The 22,088-nt window shown below is 33.0% G+C and overlaps 1 protein-coding gene across 14 annotated transcripts in view; it reads left to right on the forward strand.

Moving 5' to 3' along the window:
* Positions 1–22,088, forward strand: part of ZC3H13 (zinc finger CCCH-type containing 13) — a 97,239-nt gene that overhangs the window by 19,089 nt on the left and 56,062 nt on the right. For 13 of the 14 annotated variants that reach the window (XM_023187268.1, XM_023187274.2, XM_023187277.2 and 10 more), the window contains one exon: positions 13,593–13,701. In XM_023187268.1, coding sequence (XP_023043036.1) covers positions 13,593–13,701 — 109 coding nt within the window. Of the gene's footprint in view, positions 1–1,990; positions 2,063–13,592; positions 13,702–22,088 lie in introns of those variants that run through there. The other variant, XM_023187278.1, reaches the window with a different exon arrangement.

Raw genomic sequence — 22,088 nt, forward strand, 5'->3', positions numbered from 1 at the left:
AGTAATCCTCTGTAGTTTCTTTGTTTCTATGAAGATCATGTATTCCCAGCACACTGTGTATTTCATACTGTGTATGTGGAATCAGCCATTTTCCTCAAAAAACTTGGTTCCTTTTACTGAGAGTACTTGAAAGGTTTTACCACTAGATTAGTCATTGTCTTTGAGGCTTTTCATTAGGTATACCTAGGAAATTCATATGGATTTTCTCTTTAAAAACAAACAAACATGAATTCAAATAATTCATATTTGGACTGTAGGACTTTTACTTAACTTTGATTTTATTAGTTGTGTGTTTTTTCTCTTCTGCTGAAAATTTTGGTCCCTGTTGACATTATTCATTTGCTTGACCTTACATTACATTTAGTAGTTTCAGAATAACAACTATATTGTTGTTAATAGTGTTATTACTGAGCTCAACTTAAGGTTTCTATGTAGTTCTTAAGATATATCCTATTAGGATAATGTTGTTAAATCTGTCTATTAGGAATATATAGTCAAATTAGTATATTTTAAGTTACTTGAAACAGGTCTTCTCTATGTGGTTAAACCGCCAAATTGATACTTAGTTGGGTTAACTGAAATAATCATATAATTAAAAGTAATTTTGAAGATTTTAGATATCTTTTTTCTTTCATTTTTTATTTATATAAAACGTTTACATGATTTCAAAGCTAAATTTACAAAACACTTTTGCATTCAGAAAAGTCTAACTAACTTCTGTCCCATGATTACTGTACCCTTTTCCCTATAGGTAACCACATTTATGAGTTTTTGGATAATCCTGCTGTTTTAAAACACACATATAATATATATATATTTAATATTTACATACATATATATACGCACACACACAAATTAGTATATATAATCATCTTTTTTCTGTTTCTTAGATAAAAGGTAGCATTACTATATACATTTTTCTTCACCTTGCTTTTTTAACACTGTACCAGAGATCATTCTATAGCAGTATGTAAAGCTATATCTTAAGCTTTTTCATAGTTACATAGCATTTCATTGTGTGATTATATGGTACATTATTCAGCCAGTCTTCTATTAGTGGAGATTTTAGGTTATTTCAGTCTTGCCACTAAAAGTAGAGCTGTAGGGAATATATGCAATTGTTATTTTGTATTTTTGTGTCTGTGTCTTAAGGAAATATAAATCTCCAGAAATGGGATTGCTGTATCAAAGGGTAAATGACTATATAATCTTACTACCTAATGACATTTGCATTGTTGCCAGCAGCACACAGAGCCAGCTGACTTCATCTTTGCTTTGTTAGTGTTTTCAAACTTGTCTTTTTGTCAATTTCATAGAAAAAAATGTTATTTCATTATAGTTTTAATCATGTTTCTCTTATGAGTGAGGTTGGGCATCTTCATGTATTTACAGGTAATTTACTGTATCCCCTGCCCATTTTCTCTCTCTCTCTTTTTTTTTCTTCTCTGTTTTAAAAATTCTGTATTTTAGGGAAAACGTTTTACTTAAGATATCAAGTACAGGTAATTTTATTTGCCACTTTTCTGTTTTTTTTTTTTTTAAAAAAACTATGTTTTATAACAGTTTTAGGATTATAGCAAAAGTTAATGGTAAATACAGAGATTTCCCGTAACTCTTTCTCCCCCAGCATATGCAGAACTTACACCACTATCAGTGTCTCACACCAGTGGTGCGTTGTTGCGATCAGTGACCTTACGTGAACACATTGTTATTACTCATAGTCCGTAGTGTAAAGTGTGGCTATTCTGTTTATTTGTCCATTGACCTACCAAAGGACATATTGGTTGTTTCCAAGTTTTGGCAATTATGAATACAGCTGCTATAAATATCTATTTGTACATTTTTGTGTGGACATATGTTTTCAACTTCTTTGGGTAAATAGGAGTGTAATTAATGGATTGTATGATAAGAATATGTTTAGTTTTGTAAAAAACTGCCAACTATCTTCTGAAGTGGCTGTATCATTTTGTATTTCCACCAGCAATGAATGAGAGTTTCTGTTGCTCCACATCCTGCCAGCATTTATTGTTGTCAGTGAATTGAATTTTGACTGTTCAGATAGGTATGTAGTGGTATCTCTTTGTGGTTTTACTTTGTATTTCCTTGTTAGATAAGCTGTTGAGCATCTTTTCATATACTTATTTGCCATCTATATATCTTCGGTGGGATTGTTCAGGTCCTTTGCCCATTTTTAAAAATCAGATTGTTTTCTTATTATTCAGTTTTAAGAGTTCTTTGTATGTTTTTGATAACAGTCCTTATTGAATAAGTCTTCTGTGCTGAAACCACCTCTGTTGGGGAGACCCTAACCCAGCAGCATAGAGGAATTAAAGACACACACAAAAATATAGAGGTGTGAAGTGGGAAATCAGGGGTCTCACAGCCTTCAGAGCTGAGAGCCCCGAACAGATATTGACCCATGTATTTATTAACAGCAAGCCTGTCATTAGCATTGTTTCTGTACATATTAAATAAAGTAAAAATATCCCTTATGGGAAATGAAGAGATGGGCTGAATTAAAGGAATAGGTTGGGTAGTTAACTGCAGCAGGAGCATGTCCTTAAGGTACAGATCGCTGATGCTATTGTTTGTGGCTTAAGAATGCCTTTAAGCAGTTTTCTGCCCTGGGCTGACCAGGTGTTCCTTGCCCTCATTCCCCTAAACCCACAACCTTCCAGCGTGGGCATTTTGGCCACCATGAACATGTTACAGTGCTGCAGAGATTTTGTTTATGACCAGTTTCAGGGCCAGTTGATGGTCAGATTTTGGGGGGCTTGTTCCCAAAACCTCTGAGCTTATTTTTCCCAGCCTATGGTTTGTCTTATTCTTTTGATGGTGTGTTTTTTTTAAAATAGAGTAGAAGCTTTTAATTTTAATGAAGTCCAGTTATCAGTTATTTCTTTCATGGATTATAGTTTGATGATGTGTCTAAGATGTCATTGCCATACCCAAGGTCATCTAGATATTCTCTTATGTCACTTTCTAGGAGCTTTATTGATTTTTGTCTTACGTTAAGATCTGGGATCCATTTTAAGTTAATTTTTGTGAAGGCTGTAAGGTCTATGCCTAGATGCTTTTTGCATTTGGTTGTCCAATTGTTTCAGCACTGTTTGTTGAAAAGACTATCCTTTTTTCATTGAGTTGGTTTGTCTTCTTTGTTAAATATCAGTTGATTATATTTGTGGGAGCCTATTTCTGGGCTCTTATTATTTTCCACTGATCTGTTTTGTTAGTTCTTTGCATATCTCACACTGTCTTGATTGCTATAGCTTTATAGGAAGTCTTGAAGTCAGGTAGTGTCAGTCTCATGACTTTGTTCTTCAGTATTGTGTTGGCTATTCTGGGTCTCCATATAGAATCAGTATGTCAGTATCTACAAAATAACTTGCTGGGATTTTTTAATGAGGATTACATTTAATCTATTAATTTGGGACGAACTGACATCTTGACAGATATGTAGTCTTCTGTCCAAGAGCATGGAATAACTCTTCATTTATTTAGTTATTTGATTTCTTTAATCAATTTTGTAGTTTTCCTCATGTATGTCTTATACATATTTTGCTAGATTCATCCTTAAGTATTTCAGTTTTTTGTATACTGATGAAAATGGTATTGTGTTCTAATTTTAAATTCCACTTACTGTTGTATATAGGAAAGTGATTGGGTTTAAATCAGAACTTTGGGTTTAAAACAAAACTTTGGGTTTTATGTATATTAGCCTTGTATTCTGCAACCTGAACTAATCTATTTGTCAGTTCTTTTGCCTGTCCCACACTGTCTTGATTGCTATTGCTTTATAGGAAGTCTTAAAGTTCTTGAACTTTATAGGAAGATCTTGAAAAAAGAACTAATTCCTGAAGTTCTTTTGTTAGTTCTTTCAGAATTTCAACATAGACAATCATGTCTTCTGCAGACACTTTTGGTCTTCGTTCTTAATAATCTGTATTATTTTTATTTCCTTTTCTTGTCTTCCTGCATTAGATGAAAGCAGACGTTGTATGATTTCTTTTAAATTTGTTAAGTGTGTTTTATGGCCCAGAATGTGATCTGTCTTGGTAAATGATCTGTATGAGCTTGAGAAATTTCAGTTTGATGAAAAGGAATAGTGAGAGGGTACATCCTTGCCTTGTTTCTCATGTTAGCAGGAAAACTTCTAATTTTTCACCATTAGGTGTGATGTTAGCCGTAGGGTGTTTTGTAGATGATCAAGTTGAGGAAATTTGACTCTGTTTCTAATTTACCAAGAGTTTTTATTATGTCTGAGTGTTGGACTTTATCAAATGCTTTTCCTCTAGCTGTTGGAATAATCATGTGAGTTTTCTTTGTTAGTCTCTTGATGTGGTGGGTTACATTAATTGATTTTTGAATGTTGAACCAGCCTTGCATAGCAAGGATAAATTCTTCTTGGTTGTGGTACATACATTGTGGGATTTGATTTGCTAACTTTGTATTAAGTTTGACTTTTAAAATTATATCTAATTTGCATAACATGTTATGATACAAGTGTACATAGTGAAATGATTCCTTCAGTCAAGCAGATTTCCATATCCATCATTTTATATAGTTATTTTTTGATTTGCTAATATTTTTGATAAGGATTTTTGCTGTTATTCATGAGCGATACTGGTCTTTAGTTTTTTTATAATGTCTTTTTCTGGTTTCAGAATTAGGATAATGCTGACCTCATAGAATGAGTTAAGAAGTAGTCCATCTCTTCTGTCTCTGAAGAAATTATAGAGGATTGGTATAATTTCTTCCAGAAATATTTGGTAGACTTTACCTATAAACTATCTGGTGCTTTCTGTTTTGAAAGGTTATTAATTATTGATTCAATTTTTAAAATAGTTATATACCTACTTAAATTGCTTGCTTCTCCTTGTGTGAGTTTTGGCCCCTTGTATTTTTCAAGAATTGGCGCATTTCATCTAGGTTGTCAAGTTTGTAGTCATGCGTTATTCATAGTATTCCTTTATCATGTTTTTCATGTTCATGGGATTTGTAGTGAGATCCCTTCCTTTGTTTCTCTTATTGGTAATTTATATCTTTCTTTTTTTCTTAATTAACCTGGTCAGAAGCTGATTAATTTTATTGATCTTTTCAAAGAAAACAGCATTTGGTTTTGCTAATTTTTCTCTATTGAATTTCTATTAAGTTTATTTTCTTCTGCTTACTTTGGGTTTAATTTGTTCTTTTTCTTGTTTTCTGAAGTGGAAGCTTAAAGTAATGATTTTTGGTTGTCTTTTCTAATATATGCATTCAATGCTATAAACATCTATCTCTTTGGGTACAGTGTTCACTGCATCCAATAAATTGTCATAAGTTTTATTTTTATTTTCATTTAGCTTAAAATACTTTAAAATTTTTTTACAATTTCTTCTTTGACCAATGTGTTTATTAAAATTGTGTTGTTGAAGCATTTGGGGATTTTCCTAATCTTTCTGTTATGGATTTCTAGTTTAATTTCATTGTGGCTGAAAGCAGATGTTGTATGATTTCTTTTAAATTTGTTAAGTGTGTTTTATGGCCCAGAATGTGATCTGTCTTGGTGAATGATCTGTATGACCTTGAGAAGAATGTGTATTTTGCTGTTGTTAGATAAAACCATCTATAATCAATTATATCAAGTTTGTTGATGGTGCTGTCGAGTTCAACTATGTTTTTACTGACTTCCTGTTGAATCTTTCCATTTATGATTGAAGGGTGTTAAATCCTCAACCATAATAGTGAATTTCTCTTTGCAGTTTTATCAGTTTTTGCCTCAGGTATTTTGATGCTTTGATGGTAGAGTCATACACATAAGAATTGTTACGTGTTTTTGGAGAATGGACCTCTGTATCATTATACAGTGCTCCCCTTTGTCTCTGATAACTTACCTTGCTCTAGAGTCTACACTGTCTGAAATTAATATACCTACTCCTACTCTTTTTTGATTAGTGTTAGCATAGTATACCTTTCTTCATCCCTTTACTTTTAATCTATTAATGTATGTGTTTATATGTGGGTTTCTTGTAGACAACATACCATTGGGTCTTGTTTTTTCATCCACTCTGAGAATATCTATGTTTTAATTGGTATATTTAGACCATTGATGTTTAAAGTGATTGTTGATGTAGTTGAAGTAATATCTGCAAGATTTGTTACTGTTTTCTCTTCATTGCCATTGTTCTTTGTTCCTGTTTTTGTTCTCACTCGTTTTGTGCCTTTTTTGGTTAAAAATTTGTGATTTTAATTGAGCATTTATGTGATTCTTCCTTCATTCTTTTTTAGCATATCAAGTATACTTACTTTTTTCTACTTTTTTTGGTGGTTACCCTAGAGTTTACAATGGACATTTCCAGCTAATTCAGATCTGCTTTGAAACAGCACCATACTACTTCATCTATAGTACAGATAATAACAAAATATTCCCAGTTCTTTACTGTGGGATATTTTAAGTGCATTTAGATTTTCTGCTCTTTAAAGGATTGGTAAAATTCCCCTGCGAAACCCACTGGGTGTGGTACTGTTTTATGAAGGAGTTCTTTAACTGGCTTTATTTTTTCTTTGAAAAATGATGTAGACTTTTGATTCTGTTAAATTTAGTCAGTTTTGGCAAATAGTATTTTTCTAGAAATTTTATCTGTTTTTCTTCTAAGTTTTCAAACTTGTTTGCATAGAGTTATGTAAAGAAATCTTATCAGACACAGTATCTCACCGGGCACAGTGGCTCATGCCTGTAATCCCAGTACTTTGGGAGGCCAAGGCAGGCAGATTGCTTGAGCTCAGGAGTTCAAGATCAGCTTGGGCAGCATGGCAAAATCCCATCTCTACAAAACATACAGAAATTAGCCGAGTGTAATGGTGTGTACCTGTAGTCCCAGCTACCCGGGGGGCTGAGGTGAGAGGATGGCTTGAGCCCAGGAAGCAGAGGTTGCAGTGAGCCAAGATTGCACCACTGTACTGCAGCCTGGGTAACAGAGCTAGACTCTGTCTCAAAAAAAAAAAGAAAAAAATTAATAAACACCTCATAGTTTTATTTTTTCATTTTGCTTTGTTCTTAGTCATGACTAATTGAGCATTTATGTGATTCTTTTACTTTGTCATTTAGGATTTTGAATTTGTGCTTTCTCCCTTTTTTCTTGTTTAGGTTAGCCAGTGGTTTGTTTTCAGAGAATCAGCTTTTACATTTGTATATTAGTTCCTTCTTTGTGCTTTGTAACATTTATTTCTGGGTTTTTAAATTCCTTCTATGGTTGCTTATTTTTTTGTTGTTGTTGAATTTGTTGAACATTTGTTTTCATTTTTATTTATGTTCTTTAATGCTGTAAGTTCTCATCAGATAACTGCTTTAGCTGAATCTCATGGATCTCATATGTCAAACTTTGACAGTTATTTTCAGGAAATTCTCCTCTCTAGATTTGGATTTCAGCCATTATCTAAGAATTGTTTAATGGAATGTTTTAAAATTTTCAGTTTGAAGGGTCTTTTGTTTTTTATGTGTTTATGTGTGTTTTCTTTTGATTTTTAAAAAGTAACTTTCATGTTATTTTTCATATTTTTGAATTTGATGAGATTTTCTTTGTAGCCTAAGACAGGCACTTTTTCTCAGTTTTCCACCCATGCTTTAAAAAAAGGTATATTTTCTAGTTCTTGGTTTTTAGGTTCTATAAATATATATAAAACATCTGTTCTTTGGGCATCCTATATTTTTAAGATCCTTCTCTATCTGATGTATTTTGGTTTGAGAACATTATGTTAAAGTATCTTATTAGTAGGTTTCTGTCTCTTTTACTCCATCTCCTATAGTTTCTGCTCTTCACTACTGTATTATTAGGTACATAGATACAGAAGTATTAATAACTATTTCTTTTTCACTTTAATTCTTTTCATACTTTTTAGAAGTGATGTTATTTTGGTTATCTGTATATTTCTTACTTGGTTTTTCTGAGATGAGCTAATTTAATTTATATGAGCATTTCATAAAAAGAATCTCTGATAATCCTATTTGGGTATTTTTCTTTAGTATAAACAAAATAAACTACAGCTTCATTAAGTATAGGACTAAAATACTGTCTTTGTTTCTATAATATTGAAAGGAACTGGAACTGCAGATCTGTGAATAATTTCAAAATTTCAAAATATTAGGTGTATATATTCTAAAACTACGTATAGACTGAGCAGGCTGTTGGGCTAACGTTCAGGCCAAAGCACAACAATGGACCATTTTACTAGATTAATAAAATTTTTTTTTTTAGCTTTAATCAGATGTGTCCAATTATAAAGGTTTGAAAACATTAAGGTGGAAACCCTAATCTTTTTAAAATTAATAGTTGCTTCACTTGTAAATAATTTTGAGATACCACATGGCACTAAATGACAGAGAAGAAAAATTGGTATTAACATTAATTCTAGAGCTGCTCAAAGAAAATCCAGAAATTCATTGATAATGTTAGTGTTCAATGAAACTAAGTTTATTTTTAGAGCAGTAGGATTTGGAATAGCATTATTCTTTTAAAATAAAAGAAGAGGTTAGACCTAGTATCGTGGATCACACCTGTAATCCCAGTACTTTGGGCAACTGAGGTAGGAGGATTGGTTGAGCCCAGGAGTTCAAGACCAGCTTGGGCAACATAGAGAGACCCTGTCTCTACAAATAAAAAACTTTTTTTAATTAGCTGGGCATAATGGTGTGTACCAGTAGTTCCAGCTATGGGAGGCTGAGGCGGGAGGATTGCTTTAGCCCAAAAGGTCAAGACTGCAGTGAGCTGTGATTGCGCCACTGCTCTTCAGCCTGGGTCATAGAACAAGACCCTGCCTCAAGTAGATAGATGGATAGATAGGATAGATAGATAAGATCAATAAGATAGGTAGATAGATGGATGATAGGAGAAGAAAACAAAGGTTTGTGTAAAACATTGAATGTTTAAAATCCTCTGATGTCAATATAATAAATATGGAATTATTACTTGAATGATAACTTTAGTAATGGATAGATTTGTATAGATGTTTATAAGTGAATATTAGTGGCAGGTGAGAATGTTATTGACATACAAATAATTGAGTCATTCTTTGACTAAATATTCTGAGATAATTTTTATATGTTAACTTCAAAGGAAATTTCTCCAAGTAATTGTGGAAAGACGTAAGTAAATCCAATATAGGAGGTGTGGTTATATAGGAAGCTCAGAAACTGTTAGGGATAAACGTAGAGTTGATTTTAGGCATAGAAAGTTAATTGTACTGGTATGGAATAGAGTGACTTGACCTGACAATAGTTGCCAGCTGAAGAATTTCTCCAGAATTCGTCACATAAAGAGAAGTTATGGAAAGTATTGACAAGGTTTAAAAACATGGGGGAAATACTTAGAAAATTCAATATGCATCTAATTGGAAACCCAGAAGAAAAAAGAAAAGAATGTTGGAGAAGCAACATTTTAAGAAATAGTAGCTGAGAATTTTCCATAATTGATGAACCATAAATCTACAGATACAAGATGTGCAGTATATCAGAGATAGAATATTATAATGAAACTGCAAAACATCAGAGATATAGAGAAAATACTAGAAACCTCTAGATATAGAAAGACAAATCCCCATGCAAAAAAGCAACAGGATGGCATCAGTAACAAATAATGGAAGCTAAAAGGCAGTGAAATACTATTTTCAAAGTACTGAGATAAACCTGTGAACTGAAAGTATGTACCAGAGTCTGGCTTTCAATAATGAGAATAAAATAAAGACCTTTTTCAAATAAAATTGAGAGTGTTTACTACCAAGAGATCTTCACAAAATAGAGAATGTTTAAAAGTATATACATCAGGAAGATGGAAAAAGACCCTAGAAGAAGGGTCGGAAATGTGAATGGTAAAGGAGAAATTTTTATTAAATTGGAAATTCTGTCTTGTTATAGCCATTGAAGTTATCAAAAGTGTGGCATTGTACCATGAGGAAGTGAAGTGCAGTATGAAGTGTCATGCATATCACTTTGGATTCCCCAGAACCCGTTCCACCATTTTTTCATTTTGTATCAGCATTGTGATTTGGGGAACTGATCCCACTTCCATGGCTGGGCCTTGATTAGTCAAATCCAGTTATAATAATCCCATTCCCCTTGCTAGTTCAGTTGATTCAGGAAGCAGGCCTAAGCTGTTTATCCCATGGCTATTACCTTGATAGCAGTTATTCATACAGAGGTGGCCATGTGACTGAAGTTGGCCTGGTTGCTCTGAAGGAAATAATTCTTAGTTGTGCTTGTGGGAGAGATACATTGAGGAGACCCAGATTGCTGCCTTTTGTGGTAAGAAATAAGCCTTAATGTGAAGTCACCATTAGGAATAGCAGAGCTGTGAGAAATGAAAACTAGAGTGAATATTTGGTCTTTGATGATTTCACTGTTACTAATTCACTTAGGCCAGAATTTTACCCTATTTATAGGCTTCATTTTATGTGAAACAACAGTTCAAATTTGTATAGTTTAGGAGATTATAGTTTCTTAGTTGAAGCTCCATTCTTCTCTGCAAAAACAAGTTAGACTTGATTAATACAACTATAATTTCAATTCTAAGGGGAGTTGGAAGATGTATGCTTTATGCTGTTCTGACAAGACTAGATTAATTTGGGGTATCATATTTCATTGAAGCACACTGGCAGATTAGTATGCCCAGAGAAGATGAAAGAGTGATGAGGGAAGGTCTAGCACATGAAAGAAGTATTAGATTTGTTTTGCATGATGCCAGAGGTTAGAACTATTCCCAATCAGTAGAAATTCTAGAGAGGTATAACCTCTATAGAGGTTAAGAAAGATGCGATGGGCATAAGAAATAATTTTCTAATAATTAGAACTGTCTGGAAATGGGACAAAAGGGTGCAAGAGTAGAGAGCCAAGATTTTTGTGCCCAAGAGTCTTCTAAAAGAGGGCTTCTATAGCTATACAAATATTATGGAAAATTGTTCTGCGTAGAGTAGGAGGTTGGATTATATTACTTACACAGGCTCCTAACCATTTTTAAACTTAGTTACTAATAATGGTTCTGAACTCTGTTCGTCTTGACACTTCCTTTTTATTTCATATTCTTTGTAATGCCTGCTTTTTATCTAAAATTGATGATGAACATAATCTGCCCACACATATAATGTTCAAGAAATAAACGTGCATATAAGAGTGGAAATGAAAGTAATATAAACATCTAAAATCATGTGTTACATTTCTGAAATTCAAGAAACTTAAAACCAGACATTTTTCCTAAGGCACAGACATTTGGGAGCAAGACCTGGTCTTAATTGAAATAAATTTAATTACGGTTTTAATAAAAGTGGTGAATTTCTGTGTTTTGCTGCAAAAATGTTAGTATGTTTGGTCACAGGCTACTACTGTTCCAGACTCCACTGGAACAGTAGTACTACTTAATATGCTTTGAAATGCAAAAAAAAAAAAAAGATCTAAACTCTAGAATATATGGTCCCAAGGGTTTTGGCTGAAATACTGTCGTTCTTCAAGTATTTCAACACTTCGATGTTCCAGGATGACTAATTTAGAACACATAGTAATCAATAGGTTATACTTTTAATTATTATGTTTGGATTTAAGAGAAGATGAGAAGCCATTCTGTTCAAGAAATACAGCAAGGTGGAATAGTAGACCGTGCTATACTACGCTGGACAAGTAATACCATACCCTATTTATTTGAATATAAGAGAAAAGGGGAAATAACTTTATTTGATAAAAGGAATAACATACCTAAACAAGTATACACATTGTTGAAGTGGAGAAAGTTAGGAAATAAGATGTTTTTAAAATGAGCTAGACCTTCTTAATAGATGTTACCAAAGTAATTTCCTGTATTATGATTTGAAGTAAGAACTTGAAATTCCATCACCTGTTTAAGCGTGCATTCAGTCTCTGGTACCTAATAATAGAAGTTATATGTGATCTCTGGGAGTAGCATCAGAAAACATGATGCTAGTCCATATTGAAAACCATGGACAATTCAAAAATTTTAATTTTATTATTTAGGGTAAATACGAAATATTTACATACATCATCATTAATGACATTTATTGATACAACATTTCTGGCTCTAAATCTGATAAAAAATAATGTTACAAATTTGTAGATTTATTTTGCAGCACTAGCACTACTGCTGTGACACCGTTTTTAGCTAGACTTGCAGTTGGATTTCACATACTTTTAAGTGGACAGAAAGCACACACAGAATATGTTATTTAATAATTTGGAGATAACCTCCTATTAAATATTTTTGGTATAGTTATTCAGTAATGTCTATTTATAGTGGGTTTAATCCATAGAACATTCAAAAATTGGGATGTAGGATAGTTCTTCATTGATGTTCCACAGAATATGTTTTAAGAATAAAAATAAATTATATTTCTTCCTTTTGTCTTCTGTGCAAGTAGAGGCCCATTTCTATTTTCTTGACTCTTTACCATTTTTTTCATGGCAGGCTTTACTCTCATATAACTTACAAATTATTTTCGTCAACCTCTGTTGTCTTACCAGCAATCAAATACAAATTTTGTCAGTAATATTTACAATATGACTTCATGTCTAAATATGTAGAATTTGGAGGCAGTTATTTATACTAGAGTTCTTTAAAAAGAAAACTGCAAAGAGAAATGAATTTGTGTTTTAAGCAGCCAAATTTTATGATTAGTAATGCTCAGAAAGAAATTTGAGCACTTAATATCCTTGTGTATATGTGTCTTTCGTAGTATTTACAATGTTAGTGAAAGTGAGACTTTTACTGTGTTGGAAGATAACAGTTGCATAACACTGGTTACTTTTATTTTCTCACCACCTAGTAAAATATGATTTGGAATTCTTATGTAATAGGACGTTTAATTGACTTTTATAATCTGAATTAATTTTGTCCTTTTTTGTGAGCTGCTTTTATACCTGGAATAAAATGTAAAACCTGTTTTTTAGCAGCAGTAGTGAGGACTAATTTACTGACGTACCATTTGGTTTCATCAAAATGAGTAAAATATCTTTTTGTAAACCTTTGTAATACTATTAAATGAGTTTGGATTTATCCCTAGGTGTCTAGGAAAATGGCAATTACTTGAATGTATGACAAGTCCTAGATCAGTTATTTTTAGAAGTCTGTGGTGAATGGTTTCTCCCTTTTTTGTCATTTTAAAATATAATCACTTACAAATCCTTCCATTGTATTTTATTCATTTTAAACTGTCTTCTCCCTAGTGATTTTCACATGGAAGCTTAGTATGTAGCTGAATGTCACAAACTTGTTAAAGTATTAGATTTGCATTGCATATTTTCACATCTTAACTACTCTTTAATGTTTAAAGTTTTTGTTCTTTAGTAAAATAGATATAGTGTAGTCTATATCTCTTTTAGTTTTTGTTCTTTAGCAAAGTTTTTGTTCTTTAGTAAAATAGATGGAGTATAGACTTTTCATTGTGGTACTCAACTAGAACTTGTCACTTTCTCTACTTAGTGGATAAGTGACTATTTACAAAACTGATTCTTTGATGAAACAGAGATAAATGAAATTAAAATGTTCTCTATTACAATAAACTACCTCATATAATTTTTAAAAATATAGTAATCTGAATGTATGTATGTACTTTTTTAGAAAGAATCTTCAAGAGGGAGACATAGGGAAAAGGAAGACATAAAAATCACTAAGGAGAGAACTCCGGAAAGTGAAGAAGAAAATGTAGAATGGGAAACTAATAGAGATGGTGAGTTTCAGAATCTTGGTTTAAATGACGAATTCTTGATTATTTACTTTGTAGAGTTTTTGTGGGCTTCAGAACACCTTTCAACTGTGATTTCCCTCTTGTTTCAGAATCATCTTATTGACATGTTTTTATCTTACTGAATTATAAGGCAAAAACTGGCATATAGTAGCTGTACAAAGGCAGGGAAAGTGGTTTGCATTGTATATTTTAATTTTCCCTTCCTAGTTTTTCCTCTAGAACTTTATTGTACAGCATTACAGCCCTTCAGGATTGTATTGCATATGTAAATTAAAAAATTCCTAACACTAAGCTTAAAAGGAAATCTAAATTTGTTTTACATAAAATATTATAAATGAGATTTTTAAATCTTAAGGACTTAGGAAAGTTATTTCCAAGAAATGTTTGATTTGTATCTTTCAGAAGAAATCAAAATCAGATGAAGATAGCGACCTGATTTATTAATAAAAAATTACCAAAAATTTTTTTTTTCTTGAGGCATGGTCTCATTCTGTCACCCAGGCTGGAGAACGGTGGTGTGATCATGGCTCACTGCAGCTTAGCCTCTTGGAGTCAAGCAATCCTCCTGCCTATTATCTCAGCACTTTGGGAGGCTAAGGCTGGAGTACCACTTTAGCCCAGGAGTTTGAGACCAGTGTGGGCAACAAAGACCCCATCTCTACAAAAAAAAAACAAAAAACTTAGCCTGACACGGTGGTGCATGTCTGTGATCCCAGCTACTTGGGAAGTTGAGGTGGGAGCAAAGTCATTTTTGAGTCATCATCTTAACAAATAAGCATTTATTTTCCACTCCTTGAATGTTTTCTCCACCTCTTTGATGTTCTGAAAGATGGGCACCGTAACGTCATATTACCAAACGCAGAGAAAGAAAACCTGTATTTATTAAATGCATTGAATGGGGGTGGACAATTTAATGTAATTTATATAATTGTCTTATTATCTCAATAGCTTTGTTACTCTACTTACAGATGACAAAACTAAAGATCTTAAGAATTTAGCGACTTTTTCAGTGAGAAGCTGAAAACTTAGACCAGGTATTAGAAAACTAGAGTGTGTGGGCCAGTCACTGGTTTTTGCAAATAAAGTTTTATTGCAACACAGCCATGTCCCTCCGTTTGGTTACATACTGTCTGTGGCTGCTTTTGAGTTACCGGGGCCAAGTTGAGTCTTTATGACAGAGAACTGAGAAGCTACAAGACTAAAATATTAACTACTATATTTCAGAATTAGCTCTGAAGACTTACTAGACTAACACTTGTAAAGTATTATAAATACGTTTTTCTGGTAATTGTTACATCAGTACTTAAAGGAAACCTGTTCCATCTTTGGACAGTGCTGTTAAAAAATTGCTTCTAAGAACAAATAGGAAACTTGTTTATGGTTACTCAGGATGTCATAATCCAACCTAATACCACTTCTACAAAGTAGCAATAAAGGCAGCTATACTCTCCCATTTTTGTTGACTAATTAGTATATTTAAATAAAATATTATAAACTATAACTGTTCAAGTTTGGAGGGCTAACTTTTCCTAAATACTAAGTAAGGGATTACCTCTTAACACAGCCGAGCATCCTTTCTTTTCATTTAACTTTTTTTTGCATAAAAAACATTTTAAAATGTATTTGATACTTATCTTTAAATTTTTTTCTGTTGTTACAATAATTAATAATTGTTGAAAATATAAAAGGTTCAGAAAAGCCCAAGTCTGTTATTTTTCTTCATAGTAGGTATGTCAAACCTTCTCCATAAATCTATGTTTTCATTTCTCTTTTTTGCTATCTACTAAGCAGAAATGATGGAAATCTTTAGGAATTCCCTCAGCTTCCTCCTACCACACCTTCAAATTAATTTTTTATTCTTGCCTAAACTTTTTTACTTCCCTCTTATGCTGTGTAAACGGCCTCCTTCCTGCTGTATAAGGTTGATGAATAATTCCTTTGTATTGTAGATCTAATTTCCTCCCACCTCAGCAATCTTGTTCATTTATGATACACTCCTCCCTATATTGCTGTTAGTTGCTATCCTGCTTATCCCCACTTAACAACTAAATTCTTAAAACAGTTCTGTACCTTACTGTTTCTACTTGATACTGTTTCACCTGATACTTATTATTCAGTTTTCTGACCCAACTCTCCACTAACACTGCTTTTGAAAGTCACTAATGACCTCCTCTTTGCTGAATAAATGAAGATGTACTTGTTTCTATCTTAAACAACCATTCTACAGCATTTGACACATCAAGAGCTCCTGTTTTCTTGAAAAAGACTCTTTTGGCTTCTATTTATCACTCTTCAGTTTTATATCTTCCTGTTCAAGCCCTTCAGTCTTACATAGAGGCTCCTTGTATTCTGTCTGCCCCTTAAATGTCGATTCCCAAGGATTTGCACTTAACAGTGATTTTACTTCAAGAGCCTTTTATGTAGGAAATTCTTTTAAAAGGTGAGTGTAAATGTCTTTAATAGGAATTTCTTATGCTTTCCCTTGATTGAAACGCACAGGTTTTGACCACTGTGTATCTCTGTGATTTGAAAGTATCTGTTGAGGGAATATTGGAAAGCATTGAGTTAGGTGCCCCAGTCCCTGGATAGTGAGACTAAACTGATTTCATAGACTTACCTTCTGCCTTGTCATTCTAACTGGAGTAACAGTTTTAGCTGGGTTCAGAAGAAATTGGTATATTTATAAACTTTCTGGTTTTTAGGCCACTTTTATATGCTTTTTCAGAACCCTCAAATGACTTTTGTCTTTGTGTATTTTATGTTTCCATAACTGTCATATTATGAACCTGAGAAAATTTTTAAATATTTATTTATTCATTAATTTAACAATGACGTATAAAAATCCAATATACGCTATTATGAAAAATAACTATTTTGCAAAGTAAAAAATAATAATTGTGAGGAGATGGCAGTGTTTTGCATCATTTTGCAAATTGTTTTAATATCTGGCTTTATAGTTGATAGGTAGATTTTCTTACCTGCTTCTGCATTCCACCTGTTAACCACATCACATATTCTGGAAAACTCCACTATCTACTCATGGGAGAATGAGTACAACAGGCAAACAATATAGTGTTATAGAAATAGTTTGATTTTGTAGAACTCCTGAAATTGTCTCAGGGACCTCCCCAGTGTCCTCAGACCACTCTCTGAGAATCACTTGTCTATAAGAACAGCTTTTCAAACTTCGTTGTTTTCCTATTGCCTACCCGTCTTCTTTTCTCACTTTTAATTTTTTCTTCCGGATGAAATCATGCTCCCAGTGCTTCATTAACATTGTATGTGTAGTGACTCCAAAATCTGAAGCTCTCAATTTAGCATTGACCAACTGGGCATCTCCATGTGAGTTATGTATCTTAAGGGCATCACTTTTCCTACCAGATACCAACAGTCCTCAGAGTCATCACTGACACTCCTTCTTTCCCTCCACCCAGGCATTTACCAGATATTTTTATGTACCAAATACCATTGAAAACCATCTGTTTCTCTTGATTTACTACTAACATTCTAGTTCTTAAGGTATTTGTTTATTGCCTGTAAATACATTTTACCAAAATAACCTCCTAATCCCATCCCTTGTTTATAGTCTTGTCTCCTAATTTATTCTCCACTTTAAAGCAAGAATAATCTTTCTTAAAAAGTTTTTTTACTGAAGTATACTATACGTTCAGAGGAATGCACAATACATGTGTCCAACCCATTGGATTTTTACAAACTGAACACGTTTGTGAAACCATCACTCAGATCAGTAAGTAGTAAATTACTATTTTCCCATAGTCCCCTTGTGTTTTCTTCTAGTCACTGCTCCTTACCCTCACCTCCCAAAGGTAACTACTATCCTGATTTCTAGCACCATTGATTAGTTTTGTCTGTTTGAGCTCCATATAAATGGAATTGACAGCATGTACTCTTTTTGTGCCTTGCTTCTTTTGTTAACAGTATTATCTGAGATTGTACTTTATTTCACAAATCATTCATTCTTATTGCTATGTAGTGTTTTATTGTATGAACATGCCATAATTTAGTCTACTGTTGGTAAACATTTAAGTAATTCCCAGTTTGGTGCTATTATGCATAACAAGGTGCTGTTACTATTCTTAAACATGTTTTTTGGTAAACATGTACAGACACATACCCATTCCTCTTGAGTTTATGGTTCGAAGTGGAATTTCTGGGCCATTGAGTTCCTCTTTAGTAGATGGTTTCAAATCAAAAATGTTTGTACCAGTTACCCATATGGTATTTTTGCCTTTTTCATCGTAGCTATTCTAAAATTTTATAGTGATATCTTACTGTGGTTTTAGTTTGCATTTCCCTAATGAAGTTGAAAACTTCACGTGTTCACTGACCATCGTGCACCCTATTTTGTGAAGTGTCTATTCCAAATGTTTGCCGTTCTTCTATTGTGTTACCTGTTTTTGTTGTTGTTGTTGTTGTTAGAGGAATCTTTATGTTTTCTGGATATGAGATTTTTATCAGATATATAAATATATTGTATTTTCTGCCACTCTATGAATTGCAGAACAGTCTTTTAAAAGAGTAAATTGAATGTTCATTTTATTTTCCGGTTTCAAATTCCCTAATTTCCCATTGCCTTAAGGAGCAAGTACAAATTCTAACTATGCCTATAAAACTTTTGATTATCTGTCTGCTCTCTATATTTCCAGTCCCCACTCCAAAGTCTGTGGTTTTTGTTTGGTTCCTTAAACTTCTTGTATTTGCTCAGCATGTGTTCTTAAGGACCAATGAAGTAACATAAAAAGCAGAAGTATCATTGCAGTAGAATGTGTGAAAATATTTTGGTAATCTTGGAGGTTAGTACATCCTCCTTAAATAGGGCATAAAACCCAGAAGTCACAAACATTTGATTACATAAAACCGGGAGTTTCTGTGTAACAAAATGCAGAAGTTAAAAACAGATAAAAGGCTAAAATACTTGACACGTGTAACGTGTTAGCATTAATAAAGACACTATATAGACATAATGAGTTTCTACAAATACATAAGAAAAAGACAGCCTAGTTAAAAAATGAGTAAAAATATATATGTATCGGATAGGTAACTCACAGGAGAAATAGAAATGGCCAATAAATGCTCAATCTTACTGCAGGGAAATATTGATGAAAATAAAGAGCTAGGATTATTCACCCATCAGTTTGGCAGAAATGAAGAATATTACTGTTTTCCAGTGGGGGTTTACATTGGTAAAGCAGTTTTGGGGTACAGTTTGGTGATACTAGAAATAGAAATTATACTTATTTTCAGTCCAGCAGTGTAGTCTGAGAAATAATGTCATAGAAAAATACTTGTACTTGAACCAAAGTAGAACCAAAGTATATATCAAAATGTTCATGTAAGTCTTGTTTTTAACATCAAAATATTGAAAACAGTTCATCTGTCTTTAAGAAGGAAACCCTTTAAGTAAGCTATGATAACATATGATCATATTAATGAAATGCTTTGCAGGCGTTAAAATGAAGATAGTTGAACTCTATGACTTGGAAAGATCTTGTTTATAAGGTAGTGTTGAATGTTAAAGGGAAAAATGTAAAGCGTTATTTTCATGCATATGACACTAAACTGTTAATAGTGCTATCACTGGCGTAAGGATGGCCATAGGAGGAATATAAGGGAAATTTCATATTTTACTCTGCGTATTCAGAATTATTTAAGACTTTAGCAATGAGAATGTATCATAAAGACAGAAAGTACAAAATATAGAATGGAATTCAAAAACAAGTGTCTGAAATCTGTTAATAAATTTAGAAAATGTCTCAGACAGCTTGAGGTTATTGCTACAATTGCCTTTTAAAAACTGGTACACATAAATGATTCTAACTCATTGGGAAAGGTTAAATATAATTCAAATGGTATAACAAGGCAATTCACAAATATTTATAGTTTTTAATCCTTATACATAAACCTTTTATATATCTATGATTATTTTTATGCAATAAATTACTAGAAGTTGCTGTATTAAAGGGTATTGATATTCTTAAGGCTTTTACCCATATTGACGAATGATTTTACAAGATAGATGTACTAGTTTACATTGCTACCACCAGAGAATGAGTATGTCCTTTATTTGTACCTTTACCAACAATTAATTTTATAATTAGAAAAAATGGCTCCTGAATACATGAAAAAATATGTATATACTTTCTTCATTTCTTTCTCTTTGTGAATTGCCTTGTAATATCCTTTGCCTGTTCTGTTAATTAGTAAGAATTCTTTATATAGAAAGAATCTTAACCTTTTCTTTTGTGTTACATATATTTTTCTGTTGTATATTCTTAAAAATATCTACCTTGTTAAATATACCATTCTAATTATACTTAATATTTTTCTGATGACTTAGAATCATTTATGTGAATCAATTTTTATAAGGCAAAACTGTAATGATAACCTGAAGCTACACGAGAGACATTTTCTAAATTTATTAACTTGTTCCAGACTCTTGTCTTTGAGTTCCATCCTGGATTTTGTATTTCCTGTTTTTTCTTTTGTTGTCAAAATACTGTCAGTTGCAATGTGCCTGTCTTGTAGTCCATCTCTTACAGGTTAGGAAAACATCTGAGTTTTTATTATATGCATAAAATAAGCATCTTCAGAATAAAGACCTGAGAGCTTTTCTTTTGAGCAAACTATATTAGTTATGTTTACTACATTGACTAGACCTTTTTTTTTTTTTTTTTTTTGAGATGGAGTCTTGCTGTGTCACCAGGCTGGAGTGCAGTGGCGCGATGTCAGCTCACTGCAACCTCTGCCTCCCGGGTTCAAGCGATTCTCCTGCCTCTGACTCCTGAGAAGCTGGGACTACAGGCGCACGCCACCACGCCCAGCTAATTTTTGTATTTATAGTAGAGACAGGGTTTCACTGTGTTGGCCAGGATGGTCCCGATCTCTTAACCTGATGATCCGTCCTCCTCGGCCTCCAAAAGTGCTGAGATTACAGGCATGAGCTACTGCGCCCGACTGACTTAGAAATATATTTTAACTGCTCAGGCCTCTCCCCCTTGGTTGGATAGTTGAAGATTGAGAACTGAAAGCTGGTTTTTATGTGTTCTATATTGGTGATATTTCCAGTTGCGAATTTTTAGATTGGCAGTGCATTATTGATAACACAGTACCTTCAGAAACACTGTTAATCATTTCAATTAGCTACTCTTTCCTTTGTTTTACCTGAGCCTTTGGTTATGGAATTTTATTGAATTTAAGAACATAATAAAACTAGGTCATTGACTCCTATTATTCACCGATGTAAAGTATCTCAATAGAGTACAAAATAATAACTGGAGATAGCTAGTATTCACTTAATTAAATTCAGTATCTTCATTTTATCTAGTGAAAAGTACTTGCCGTTAATTATTTAGTAATTGCTTTCTGACTGAAAAACATGATTTAGCCTATTTCATATATTTACTGAGAAATTGTCATCATACTCCAACATAAGATGAGTATATCAAGCTTAGTCACACAGGTAAGTGAATATATATGGTTACCCTCTCAGTCCCCAAGCATGAATGAATAGTTGTCATTCTAATGTATTTGAGCAATATATAACAGCGATGTTCATTTTCATGGGTTTTAAGCAGTCAAGTAGGACTTCTTATGTTTGTTGCTTTTTAGTTCTTCATTTTCGTTCTTTACCCAAGGTTACGACATGATCTAAAGTGCTAGAAGTATAGCTTGAGAAGGCACCTCAGTTTGTGATCAGTCAATGAAACTCCCACCTCCAGGCTCCTGGGCATTTCCGGCAGATGAGGATGATGGGGTTGGGTGCTCGTGCCAGTAACTTCCACATATTGTAATGAAATAGATCTGCACACCACTCTTCCTTTTTGATTTTTTAACCAATCTTCATAGCTTTTTATCAGAAAATATTGAAATAGAAATATGGCATCAGATCCATTGAGATGGACTTTTGTGATCTAAGGAAATAGTATAAATCACTTGTGAAGAAAATGTTATAAATCCTTTAAAAATTATTTTATGTACACATTAGTGCTAATATTACTTTAGTTTTTGATGTTATTCAGTTGTCTCACAAATTTTAAAACTGACAAGCCTGTAGAAGCAATGTTGCACATGTAATGTAACCTCACATTGTATAATGTATTTTAGTAGTGTGTCTTTAGGAAAATCAAGGAGATAATGAGTCACTTCATATACAGCATGAAATATTGAAGGCTTTGGTATCTTTAAGGCTTAGAAATGCAGCTGAGCGCCTTTTGTCTTTTAGTATTCCATCTCCTAACAAAAAACCCAACTTCCAACAACCCAAAATTATTTCCAGAAAACCCAGAAACTTTAAAAGTATTTGGCTTTTCTTGAAGAAATCAACCATGGTGATTTTAATCCTTTATAGA

This window comes from Piliocolobus tephrosceles, chromosome X, assembly GCF_002776525.5.
Source record: "Piliocolobus tephrosceles isolate RC106 chromosome X, ASM277652v3, whole genome shotgun sequence".
Classification (NCBI taxonomy): domain Eukaryota; kingdom Metazoa; phylum Chordata; class Mammalia; order Primates; family Cercopithecidae; genus Piliocolobus; species Piliocolobus tephrosceles.